The sequence below is a fragment of the Squalius cephalus genome (genome assembly GCF_949319135.1).
Source record: "Squalius cephalus genome assembly, chromosome: 22".
NCBI classification, from domain to species: domain Eukaryota; kingdom Metazoa; phylum Chordata; class Actinopteri; order Cypriniformes; family Leuciscidae; genus Squalius; species Squalius cephalus.
This window is the reverse complement of record NC_137143.1, coordinates 22,880,611-22,892,751: the sequence shown is the minus strand read 5'-3', so window position 1 is coordinate 22,892,751 and position 12,141 is coordinate 22,880,611. Positions and strand designations below refer to the sequence as shown.

At 36.5% G+C, this 12,141-nt stretch overlaps 1 protein-coding gene across 2 annotated transcripts in view; it reads right to left on the bottom strand.

Annotated features, from left to right (window-relative positions):
- Positions 1–12,141, bottom strand: part of unm_sa1614 (un-named sa1614) — a 37,304-nt gene that overhangs the window by 2,785 nt on the left and 22,378 nt on the right. Inside the window, exons 15-27 of one of the 2 annotated variants that reach the window (XM_079858229.1) lie at positions 8,582–8,715; positions 8,299–8,390; positions 6,709–6,895; positions 6,519–6,604; positions 6,317–6,432; positions 5,898–5,965; positions 4,911–5,018; positions 4,179–4,413; positions 3,844–4,026; positions 2,621–2,684; positions 1,957–2,018; positions 1,650–1,840; positions 468–590 (exon numbers count right to left, since the gene is read on the bottom strand). In XM_079858229.1, the coding sequence (XP_079714355.1) occupies positions 468–590; positions 1,650–1,840; positions 1,957–2,018; positions 2,621–2,684; positions 3,844–4,026; positions 4,179–4,413; positions 4,911–5,018; positions 5,898–5,965; positions 6,317–6,432; positions 6,519–6,604; positions 6,709–6,895; positions 8,299–8,390; positions 8,582–8,715 (1,649 nt within the window). The remainder of the gene's footprint in view (positions 1–467; positions 591–1,649; positions 1,841–1,956; positions 2,019–2,620; positions 2,685–3,843; positions 4,027–4,178; positions 4,414–4,910; positions 5,019–5,897; positions 5,966–6,316; positions 6,433–6,518; positions 6,605–6,708; positions 6,896–8,298; positions 8,391–8,581; positions 8,716–12,141) is intronic. The other variant, XM_079858230.1, reaches the window with a different exon arrangement.

Below are 12,141 nucleotides of genomic sequence, written 5' to 3'. Positions count from 1 at the left end.
TATAATAGTATATAAATAATACTAAAATAACAGTGTAGCGATATATAAGCAACTTACCTTTAAAAAGCACACAATGATTTCAAAATACACATTTGAGGTATGACTGCGTAATTTATGTTGTTTAGCTAAACAGGAAAGTTTCTTATAATAATTTTACCCACAGAGCTTTTTTCTCATATACTAAAAAAATATCAGACATTCCCAAGGGAACCCATGGCAAATTAGCCTTGCGGATTGGCCTTAAAATTGACGTTATGACTTAACAGTTCTATTATTAAACAGTTCTCTGGAATGCTTGAATCTGATTGGTCAATTGGACTATTCTGCAAATATTTTCGTATAATGACCACTAAACTTTAAAATTGGCTGCAGTCCCACACTTCCTACATAGCTGTGCAAGTGTCGTGTCTTTCACGCTCTCTTTCAAATTGATCTCAAATCAGTTGTTCTTTTGTTCTTATACTCACCCACCAATCAGCATCGTCCTCTCCAAGTACCACCAGAACGTCACCCTCATTGAAGGTGAGCTCATCGTGATGATCTGCCACACAGTCATACATGGCCTTCACACGCCTCAGCTTCGACTTCATCTAAACACAAGTACAAAACAAAAAACTGCATCATGTGGTTTCTCACTAATATTTGCTTTCCTTTTAAACTGTCAATTTGTTGAAGGGAAAACCTCAAGTATGAGAAACATGTCAAGAAACGCCTGTGTCTTTCCAACAGCCAAAAACACATGCAATAAAATGCCATTCCTCTAGACCCTGCAGAAAAAAAACAGCATCATGGAAACAGGCTGGTTTAAGCCGGTTTGATGCTCGGACGGCCAGCAGAGCACAGACATGTAAAACAGCTGGTGAAGCTAGTTTTCTAAAGAAATTAATACTTTTATGTATTATTTAACACAAAGATGCGTTAAATTGATCAAAAGTGATAAATACATAAAGACATTCACAAGGATACAAAAGTTTCTATTTCAAATAAATGCTGTTCTTTTCAACTTTCTATTCATCAAAGAATCCTGGAAATGTATCATGGTTTCCAATATATATATATATATATATATATATATATATATATATATATATAAGCAATACAAATGTTTTTAACATGTTTTAGCACATTTTTACCATACATTATTATTGTATGGTATTAGGTTGCTAGCATGAATTGGCATGTTTTTGCACATTGCTAGTATGAATTAGCACATTGCTAACATGTTTTAACACATTGTTAGCATTAATTAGCATGTTTTTGCACATTGCTAGCATGAATTAGCACATTGCTAAGATGTTTTAACACATTGTTAGCATTAATTAGCATGTTTTTGCACATTGCTAGCATGAATTAACAAATTGTTAGCATGATTTGGCAAATTGCCAGCTAGACTGGAGTAATGATATTGTAAATTCAGCTTTACCATCACAGGAATGAATTACATTTTAACATAGAAACCAACTATTTTAAACTGTAATAATATTTACTGTGTTTTTGATCAAATAAATGCAGCTTGGTGAGCTTAAGAGACTTCTTTCAAAAACATTTAAAATCCGACCCAAATTACATGGTCAAATGATACTTTTTCTTGAGGGACAAGACCTGTAGAAATAAGATTTTCCTCTGAAGACATTTCTCCAGTTTCTCACCAAAGTTTTTCTGGGCAGTGGGTGAGGAGCAGTGTGGCAGGAGGAAGAGGAGCTTCCGTTAGTCTCCAGGCTAAAGGAGCGGGGGGAGGTGGGAGACAGGCCCGGGGTGTGATGTCCAGCACTGCTGATGGGTTGTGGGGTTTGGTACAGGAAGTGAGATGAGCTGCTTTCTCCATCTGCTCGAAACCCTGCTGAGAGAGAGATTACAGCCACGACACATTGTAACAAAAAACATGGGCCGAGATAAGCAAAACAACTTAAATGAGAACAACGTAATGGAGAGATAACCGGACAGTTAAAGCATTACCTCGTTCTGGTAGCTCAGATAAGGAGTTGAGAGTGGATGTCGTGTATTTGGGAGAACCTGAGCTGAAACAAAAAGTCTTACGATCAGTAAATTGTTCAAAAGTGACAGTAAAGAAATTGAGTTTTCCAAAAGATTTCTGTTCTTTTGAGAATCGTGGCAAAAATGTATCATGGTCTCATTTTAAAACAGGACAACCGTTAATAACAATTAAATTGATGATGATAATAAAATTCGGCTTTGCCATTACAGGAATACATCTAGAATTTTTTTTTCATTTGTAATACTATTTTATAATATTACTATTTTACTGTATTTCTGCTCAAATCAAATGCAGCTTTGGTGAGCATAAGATACTTCTTTCAAAAACATTTTCAAAAACAAAAATCTTACAGACCCCAAACTTTTGAATGGCACTGTATTCACTTTAAGATTAATAATGATTATTCATGTTTAATATTTGCATTTCTCAGTAAAAGTTACCAGCCAAATTCTGGTCCATTACTTTCCGAATTTTAATTACATTTGTCACTTTCTTAGGTAACTTAGCATTTGCATAATGACCATTTGTCAGCTTTTAATACAAAACTGTGTGTTTTGGGGGGGGGGGGGGTTTCCAGCAAATAGCCAAGAGAGGTCAGCATTTGTGGCTCCAAAAAGCACTTACACACACTTCTGGAAAGGTGAGTCTGGACCACCGAAGCTTATCGGACATGAAGGTACTCCATAATCTGGAAATAGAAAGTTACGACAGAAAGAAAACATTCATGTAAGTCGATGAGCTTAAATATTTAAACAAATATTTTGTTAACACTTTAGGTGGACAAAGTACACAACTTCCTTACTTGAGTGAAAATACAGATACTACTGGTCAAATATTACTCCGTTACAAGTAAAAGTTGTAAAGACTCATTTTAACTTAAGTAAAAGTACAGAAGTACTCGTTTTTAAAAGTACTTGAGTATCAAAAGTAAATGTCAATGCATTGTTTTATTATTGTTGCTTTGTTGTATGTAATACTTACAGGACCTTATACCTCTGAATCTATGCCTGCCTACCCTCATATCAAGATCACATTTATTTCTAGAACACAGTTCCAGTAGTGGGATTGAATGTGAGATTGAATAAGTGCACTCAATAACGTCTACAATGGTTTCAGACACCCAAATGGCTGTTCCCTCAAATAGTGCCCTATTTAAAGTTTTTTGGCTTTTAGTATGAATATGTTAGCCTTACTGTTATATATAAGCTAGTGTGCTCCAAAACAATGACGAAATTCGCATTTAGAAGACCAACCCCAACGTTGAAAATTAAAATCAGGTTGATGTCAGAATCCAACGCCAGAATGACATTAACCTCCAACGTTGCAGACGTTGTATTGTGGGAGAAAATGAAAGTTGGGTTGAAAATGAAAATTACGTCAGAAACCACGTAATTTTAATTTTCAATCCAACGTCGGGTTCTGACATCAACCCAGCTTTCATTTCCAACCACAATCATCCCCTGACTGACGTTCTACTCAAGGACTTTGACAGAATTGTAGTGTAGTAAAAAGTACGATATTTGTCTTTCAAATGTAGGGAAGTTAAAGTAAAAAGTTTCCAGAAAAAATAATACTCAAGTAAAGTACAGATACTCAAAAAGTGTACTTAAGTACAGTACTCAAGTAAATGTACTTTGTTACTGTCCACCTCTGCACTTTACAATAAGGTAATAAAACTGTAATAAAAGCATATTCACTAGAAATTTCCTTGACTTTTCCATGATTTTAAAGAATGTTACTAATTTCTATGACTTTTTCAGGCCTGGGAATCATGATTTTAAATTCCCAGATATTTCCATGTTTTCCATGGCAACGGGAGTATGCATCTTTCCAGGTTTGGCACATACCTGTAGGTCCCTGCCGTGTAGAGTGGGGGCTGGGGGGCACCTGAGGGGCGGGCTCAGAGTAGGTGCGCTTGTGTCGGATGATAAGAGGGGGAGGAGGGGTTCGTTTCTTACTGCTGATTACTTCATGGGACGTCCAGCCATCAGGTGAGCTCATGGGAGGGGGAGGAGGGGGGACATTTGGAGCTGGAAAGGACATGAGGAGAGTAAACAAGACTGAAGAGAAGAGAAGAGAAGAGAAGAGAAGAGAAGAGAAGAGAAGAGAAGAGAAGAGAAGAGAAGAGAAGAGAAGAGAAGAGAAGAGAAGAGAAGAGAAGAGAAGAGAAGCGTTTTCTCACCTTTGACCCGGGGTGGGAGTGGCGGTGCGGGTGATGAAGGGGGTGGCGGAGGGGGACTGTCAAGGCTGCGCGTCTGAGAGTTGGGACTGGCATACAGGTCCCTCCGGTTATCCCCTCGGGCCATCGCTAGCCTCCGACCCACGTTGAATATCCCCCCTCCGCCACTGTGAGAGGCAGAGTTACTGTGATACAAGCTGAACGGCCGTCCTAAGCGCTCCTTCTTCACTGGGCCCATCTACAAATATGGGCCTTCACTGTTACACATCAGACCATGAATTGCACACTACACAAATGCAATCGGTGCATCCGAAATCACATACTTCTAAGTAGGCACTACATTTGAATTTACTTCGGTATTGTTAAAAATGTGCGTTCTGCATAGTATGAATATGGGTAATATGAATGAAATTCGGATGTACTACATCTGTCAGTTGCATTGCTTCACTGCCATTCATAAATCCTCTCCCGTAGCCTCATGGGATAGTAAAGTGTCCACTGAATACACACGTCAGAATCTCACCGGAAGCAGGTCATCCGGGTATTTTCGCCTACTGTTTTCAGATACTATGTATTCAGACAAACTACTCTGTTGGCGCAATGTTTTTCGCATACTATATAGTATGGAAGTATTCAATTTCGGATGCAGTGAAGGTCTCATGTATTATGCTCTATTGGCATATATGCAAGTTTGTTCTGTAAGTTATGGGTGGTGTAGTCTTCTTATGTTGTCACCTTGTCATCTAGGTCATCATCACTCTCGTAAAGGTCATCCTGCCGGAGTCTCCACTCATATTCCACATGCACGTGCATGTTAAACTGGTTGTTCTGTGACTGGTGGATCTGAACATGACACATCATTAATTTAACATGTAGATCAGTCCCTTTTTGACAATTGGATTTCCATGATTTTTCTAGTTTTTGAGATCATTGGGTGAGGATTTTTAAAGATTCAATTAGTAGAGATTGCTCTAAATAAATAAAATATTTTAGAGCAGAGTATAAACTACATACATTTATATATTTAAATTGTATTTATTAAGGTCACATTAAATTCATCAAAAATGACCGTAAGGATTTAAGAAATTTCTTTTCATCAACAAATCCTGAAGGCATATACCGGTTTTTAACATTGATAATAATAAAATTGTTTCTTGAGAACCAAATATAAGATATTCAAATATAAGAATAATTTCTGAAGTATCATAAAGCACTGAAGACTGGAGTTATGGCGGCAGAAAATCCATCTTTGCCATCACAGTTGTAAATTACGTTTTAAAATATATTAAAATGCAAAACAGTTATGTATTAAATAGTAATACTTGTTAACAATATTACTGTTGTACTGTATTTATGACCAAATAAATGCAGCCTTGAAAGTCTTCTTTCAAAAACTTACCAACACCAAACTTTTGAATGGTAATGTATGGTTTAGAAATAAATTATTCTAGCTATATTCTGCTTTAAATTGTTTTATTTGATTATTATTTTATAATATATTTTTATAAAATGCACTGTTTTAGTCATGATATCACTTTCTAAATGATATTAAAGGTGTGCTAGGGACCCTGCTTAAAGAAAAGACCATGACCATGATGTAGCTGAAGTGTACAGCAAACATTTTGTACAATAAAAGTGAAATAAACAAGTTACACCCATATGAATATTCTAATGATAAAAACTTGCTTTAACAGGTTACTACTGGACAGCATTTTGACTCACCAGCTCCTCACACAGTGTGTGCTTCAGTCTGCGAGCCACGTCCAGTCCCGTCTCTCCATTATCGTTCTCTATCACAGAACAGCAATTATCATCAGCTCAATGATCATCCTGATGTGTAATTAACTCCTGACAAATGAGCCAACAGCCAATCCAGCCTTCAAAAGAACACGATGAGCCTCCTTGCTTTAACAATGACTGATAAGATGCTGATAAACCCTATGTAGCATTAATTAATATTAAAACTCAAGTGTGTCAAATTTTCAATGTTAAAATACTGTCTTCTATCACAGCAGAAACAACTAAAAGGAAGACGATGGATGGATGGATGTTAAATGTTAAACAAATGTTGAACAGAAACACATTTTCAATCATGAAATAACTATGTCTTGCTGGTTTTAGGGTTTGAAGGTCTCACTCACTGATATGTGTGTTGGCCTTGGCTCTGAGCAGAAGTTTAAGGCACTCAGTTTTGTTGTGCTGGCAGCAGTAATGCAAAGCAGTGTTTCCCTTCATTGTCTGAGCGTCCAGATTATTACTGAAACAGATAACAAGGAAAGGCACTTGTTGAATCCATATCTGCACGTACATGCAGATAACCAACAAATTTAGTTTTATACTGACCTATTGTGGAACAGGAAGTCAGCCACATGAAGTGATGTTCTGTCAGCCAATAGAACGGCTAAGTGTAGTGCAGTTTCCCCCTTTTCCTGTCGTAACATTTTGCTATTAAAAAGGGAAGACCTAACATATACAAAGGTAAAATATGCATGTACTTAGGCAGAAAATGAGAAGGCGAGACGTGTTTGCTGACCTGTAGGTGGCATGGCAGTGGCTGGCTGAGTTCCGTTCTCTCAGCGTACAGCTGTAACAGGCTGAAGACGTCTCGACTGCGAACAGCATCCAGCAGATATTTGCGTTTTGTTTCCGGTGAGCTGTTGCTACGCTGTGCAAACTGCCATTCCATATACTTTGAGAGTATGAAGTCTTTACGTACGGCCCTGTCAATAACACTCAATATTTTAGTACATCTTTTATTGGGTATCAGAGTGATATTCAACAGATGTCCGACACCAATAAATTGTGCAGTGAAATTTAAAAAAATGAGCATCTCTGCAATGCCTACAAGCTCATTGCAAGTCACAGATGGTAAGAGACAGCATAACTGGAGCTCTCATTAGTGCAACTCTCCTCTCTTTTCATGGTACAATGTTGGACAGATGTAGGTTGAAACACTACAGAGATTGCCATTAGAAAAAAATCCAGCCAGATAGGCAACAGCTGTCAGAGCTCTTAAAGGGGCCACTCTTTCAATGCACTTTTTGTGTGGGTCTGAAGTCAACTCAGTTATGCAAGGATTCTTGCATAAAAAAAGCTGGTATTTAGTTATACATGACCATTTACACCTTCTTTTTTGACCCTTAAAATTGCACAGGTTTTTTTTTTTTTTTTTGCTACTGTACCTTTAAGACTTAGACCTACAACTACCGTTCAAAGGTTTGGGGTCAGTAAGATTTTTTTCTTGAAATATATTAATACTTGTATTCCGCTTGTATGTATTGCTCAAAAGTGACAGTAAAATATTTACAGTGTTACAAACTATTTATATTTCAAATAAATTGTTATTTTGAACTTTCTAGTCATAAAAGAATAATTTTGAATCCAAATAATTGTTTTTTTTTTTTTTACCAAATTCATGGTCTCCACAAAAATATTAAGCAGCACAACTTTTTAAAATTCTGCTGAAAATTCAGGTTTGCCATCAGAGGAACAAATTACATTTAAAAAAATATGCAAAAAGAAAACCGTAATCTTAAATTGTAAGAATATTTCACAACATTAACTTATTCATTATTATTAAGTAACAATAATGAAACAGGTGTTGAGATTTAAACATGGAAAGTCTAGAAAGGAAAAGCTGTGTCGGGTGGCAGAATGAGAATTTGGAACAGACAAACATTGAAGTGAAGTAAGCATTTCCTGTGACACAGATCATCCCTAAAGTAGTTCCTGGAAATATGCATGTTATTTCAGGGCTCTGTGCAAGAATCTAATAATAGCACTGTTCATTTAGTCCAGCTGGTCTAGAATAGTGTACACAACCATACTTTCCTCCCATTGATCGTGACACCAGGGTAAATCAATCCGTTCAGTTTGAAGGTTAAAGTAATTTGGATGTTCTTGAGCTTTCAAATTACTTTCAAGACTGATCAATTTAAAAGAAATTTAAAAAGATCTGCACCATCTGCAGACAGGTTAATTGGAAAAATTGAGAGGGAATTGAGTGGTGCGCATGTTATGGGAAATGCTAAAGACATTGGGTGCTATGGGGACACAGAGACTCAAGTGTCAAAACCATTTGGCTGGCGTTTGAAGAGTAATTACAGAGCTGCTCATCACTCACATGTCACTCTCTGCTGACGGCTTCACAGAGGGACTGGGAAGATTGGCTTCCACAATTTCATTAAAACCTGAATTCCCCACGTTTCTCGCCAACTAATGAGCAAAAGAGAGAGAAAGAGCCATAAATCTGCAGGTAGTGGTTAAGAACGTGAGAAATCACTAATGTTATCATACTCTTAACTTTGTCAAACTCTCTTTATACATGAATGCAATAAAGATAACAACCAGCTGCATTAAACAAAGCATGAATTGATTTTACTCATTTGTTCACTGTGAATTCTTACCAGCAATTCTGAAGTGCCTAGTTTGTCCAGAGAAAGTGACTGAATACGTGAATAATGTACACCCATTTCCCGATGGATCCCTGAGCACTCGATGCACGTCAGGATTCCCAGGTTTATAGAGATCCAAGTCGGATCTGAAAGCAAAGAGTGGAAAGAAAACACATTATCAGCTGCTACTAAATTTCTAAATTAAATTCTTAACCTTAAAATGAAATAAAAAATACATTCAAGCAAAATATAAATATAAATAATAATAAACAAATACAAAGCACAAAATATGAAATATGAAAATAAAACTAATTACAAATATTTTAAAAACAATAATATAATAGTAAATAACTCTAAAATAACACTGGCCCAGTGTGAACCTGCTACAGTTGATATTCAATGATATTCACACTTGTACTTTTTGCAATGGAGATAGAAGGTGCAGCCAAAGAAAATCTGAACTCAGCACTTTTTATAGGAAACATGTCTATAAATCCTGCAGGCTGTCCTCTCATGTACACTCACTGGGTTTTAATTTAATTAAACATGATTTATGGACAGGCTTTTAAAGAAACAGCATGAACAGAGGACCAGCATAGTCTCCAAAAGTATCCAGCTGCAGAACCACAGCCACAGAACCGGAAGTGAGGGGCGGGGCTTACACGTGCATTTCTTTAAGTGTCACGAACTGCTCTGAGACACGAAGGTTGAGGATCCAAATGCAGTATTTATTGAACAGGGTAATCCAAATACATAATCCAAAGTAGAGGCAAGGTCAAATACAGGCAGTCAATACAAACAAACACAACAAGCCAGGGAACACGGGCAAAAGAGTAATCCACAGAACAGGCAAGAAATCCAAAAACCAAGAGACAAGAAACCAGGGAGAATGCTCGGAATTGCAGTGTAACACTAAACAAGACTTCTCCGATAATGAATGAGAAAACCAGGGTTAACTGGGGTGAGCTCAACAAGATAATGAGACACAGGTGAATGTGATAATGGATGAAGAGCCTGGACAGTGAGTTATGGGAAATGTAGTTTGTGAGGGAATGACAATAGTCTGATGTGGGGTGCCCTCTGGTGGAGCTCAAGGGCACTCCAGCTGGTGGACATTACAATAAGCTGATATCACATGGATTTTGATCGGATCTATGTCTGCAATATTTAACATTTTTTTTTACATATTTTACATATGTATTTAACATAAGGATTTTTTAATTACCATGTTAATGGATAATACAAACTATGTTTTGTTCATGCGGCATGAGCTAGCCTAATTTGCATAAACTGCAAACAAATACTTTTAACCATATAATTTTGAAAATGTATTAAAGATATAGCGGAGGATTTTCCCGAATTTTAGAAAAGAACCGCCCTCTCCACTTTTTGAAAAAATGCACATGTGCAACACTCTACCTGCTCCCGAGAGGGAATGCCAATTAAACGTATGCACGAGCTATTCATAGTTTACATTAACTATTACTAGCAGTGATTTTAAATGGATTTCTCCAAATAGCATGCCAAGCTTTACCTGTCAAGTAGAAACTTTGCGACTGAGACATCAGTGGGAAGCCCAACCTGTGTTTTGAGCGCACGCCATCGTGTGAATCGTGTGCACGAGCACGTACGACGGCCTTACGTAAACATATCACCAGAATGATTGACACTTAGGAGGACCAATAGTCTTGATGATCCACCCGGAAAAAGAAAATCCTCCGCTATACCTTTAATATGTCTCCCTAATTGACTGTATTATATGATAATATTATTTCCTTATGTAGGCTATGTTCATGTTTTGAACTTGTGACAAATAGTAGCCTACTTACAGACATGGAGGTATATAGGTCTACATGTATTTAATAATTTCAAATCCTTGAACAAGTGAAACACGCACTTAAGCCAATAAGACATTTGACAACAGAAGCCTGATGGAGAATAAGATGAGATGTGTGTGATATGTATGTCATGATGTGGTGAACGAATATTATTAAGTGTTTATCTGCTAAAAATATTGAATCTGTTCACGTCTTTCACATTTTACCAATAAAGCTTTTTTTTTTGCATTTGTAAATAATTATTAGACGTATTCATTTCATTTCCAGGGATGAAAAGACAGGTTTTTCTGCAGAAATGCCTTGATTTAAGAATCAATAGTTTTTGTGTTTTACGATGATTATTTGTTGTTTGCATGTTGTTATTTTTATTATGAGCCGTTTAAATACGTTTTAAACCTAGTATAATTATTTTTTTAAATATCCTATTTGTTTTCATACAGAGAAACACACATTTCACTTGTTCAAGGCTTTGTATTAAATAACAATTTTTATTTGACATTAAATACGTCACATACTCGTATTATTTGTAACAACATGAACATAAAGGAATACGATCAACCATACAGTCAAATGGGAAACACTTTACAACATGTTTAACATTTAATAATATATTTTTAAAACAGTAAAAAAAAAGTTGTAGTTGTAGTATTGTTGAAGTAACTAAACTACAGTGTTTGTATAACATTTAATCCTCTCATACTCTGTGTCATTAAGTATTACAACATGAACGTGCAGGAAATAAATATCACATATGTATAGTTGCAGCCTATAACCCTGAAGTATAAACTACTGTGTTTGTATCCATTCAGTGACATTAAGTATGATCAAAAGGCTATGTTTTAAAATTTTGCTCATTGTAGGCTACATCATGATATCTTATTCATATTATATGAACAGAAGTGAGGTATTGAGGTATTGTGAGGTATTAGGTATTGTTGTTAAATATTGTAGACATAGATCCGATCAAAATCCATGTGAAAACAGCTTATATTCAACACAAGAAAATGACTTGTAAAAGAGTAGCGCATTGATTAAGCCCCGCCCCTCACTTCCGGCTCTGTGGCTACAGTTCTGAAACTGTGGTTCTAGGGTTCCCATTTCCAAAGCCGCTGTTTTCTTAAACTGCTTAGTTTCAATTTCGAACCCCGTTTTAGTCCAATAGCACTGTTAAAATAGATATAAAAGACTCTATCATCTATCATAAGCTTAGTGTCTGTAATAAGGTGAAATACCTTGGTCATTTTATCACTGATAAAATGACAGATGATGAAGATATTTACAGGCAATGTCGCATGATGTATGCACAAGCCAATATTCTTTTACGTAAATTTAGGACATGTACGGTTGGTGTGAAGATATCTCTGTTTAAAGCATATTGCACACCGTTCTATACTGCACACTTGCGGTCAAATTATAGAAAGGCAAGTCTTTTAAAGTTGAAAGTAGCATATAATGACGCAATGAGAATGTTACTCACAAGACCAAGATGGTGTAGTGCAAGTGAGATGTTTGTGGTTGCAAGTGTGAGGACCTTTCATGCTGTTTTAAGAAACCTAATGTTTAAATTCATGTGACACTCTGACATCAGTGCACTCCTAAGAGTTGACAAAACTCACATTTAACAGGAAAAAACAGGAATCATAGAGGACACCAGTTTTATTCTTGCCTATTTCTTGGGGTAATCTCCCTGAAAGCACAAGTACATCTCTGAGACGTCTATTTGATGTCTGCATT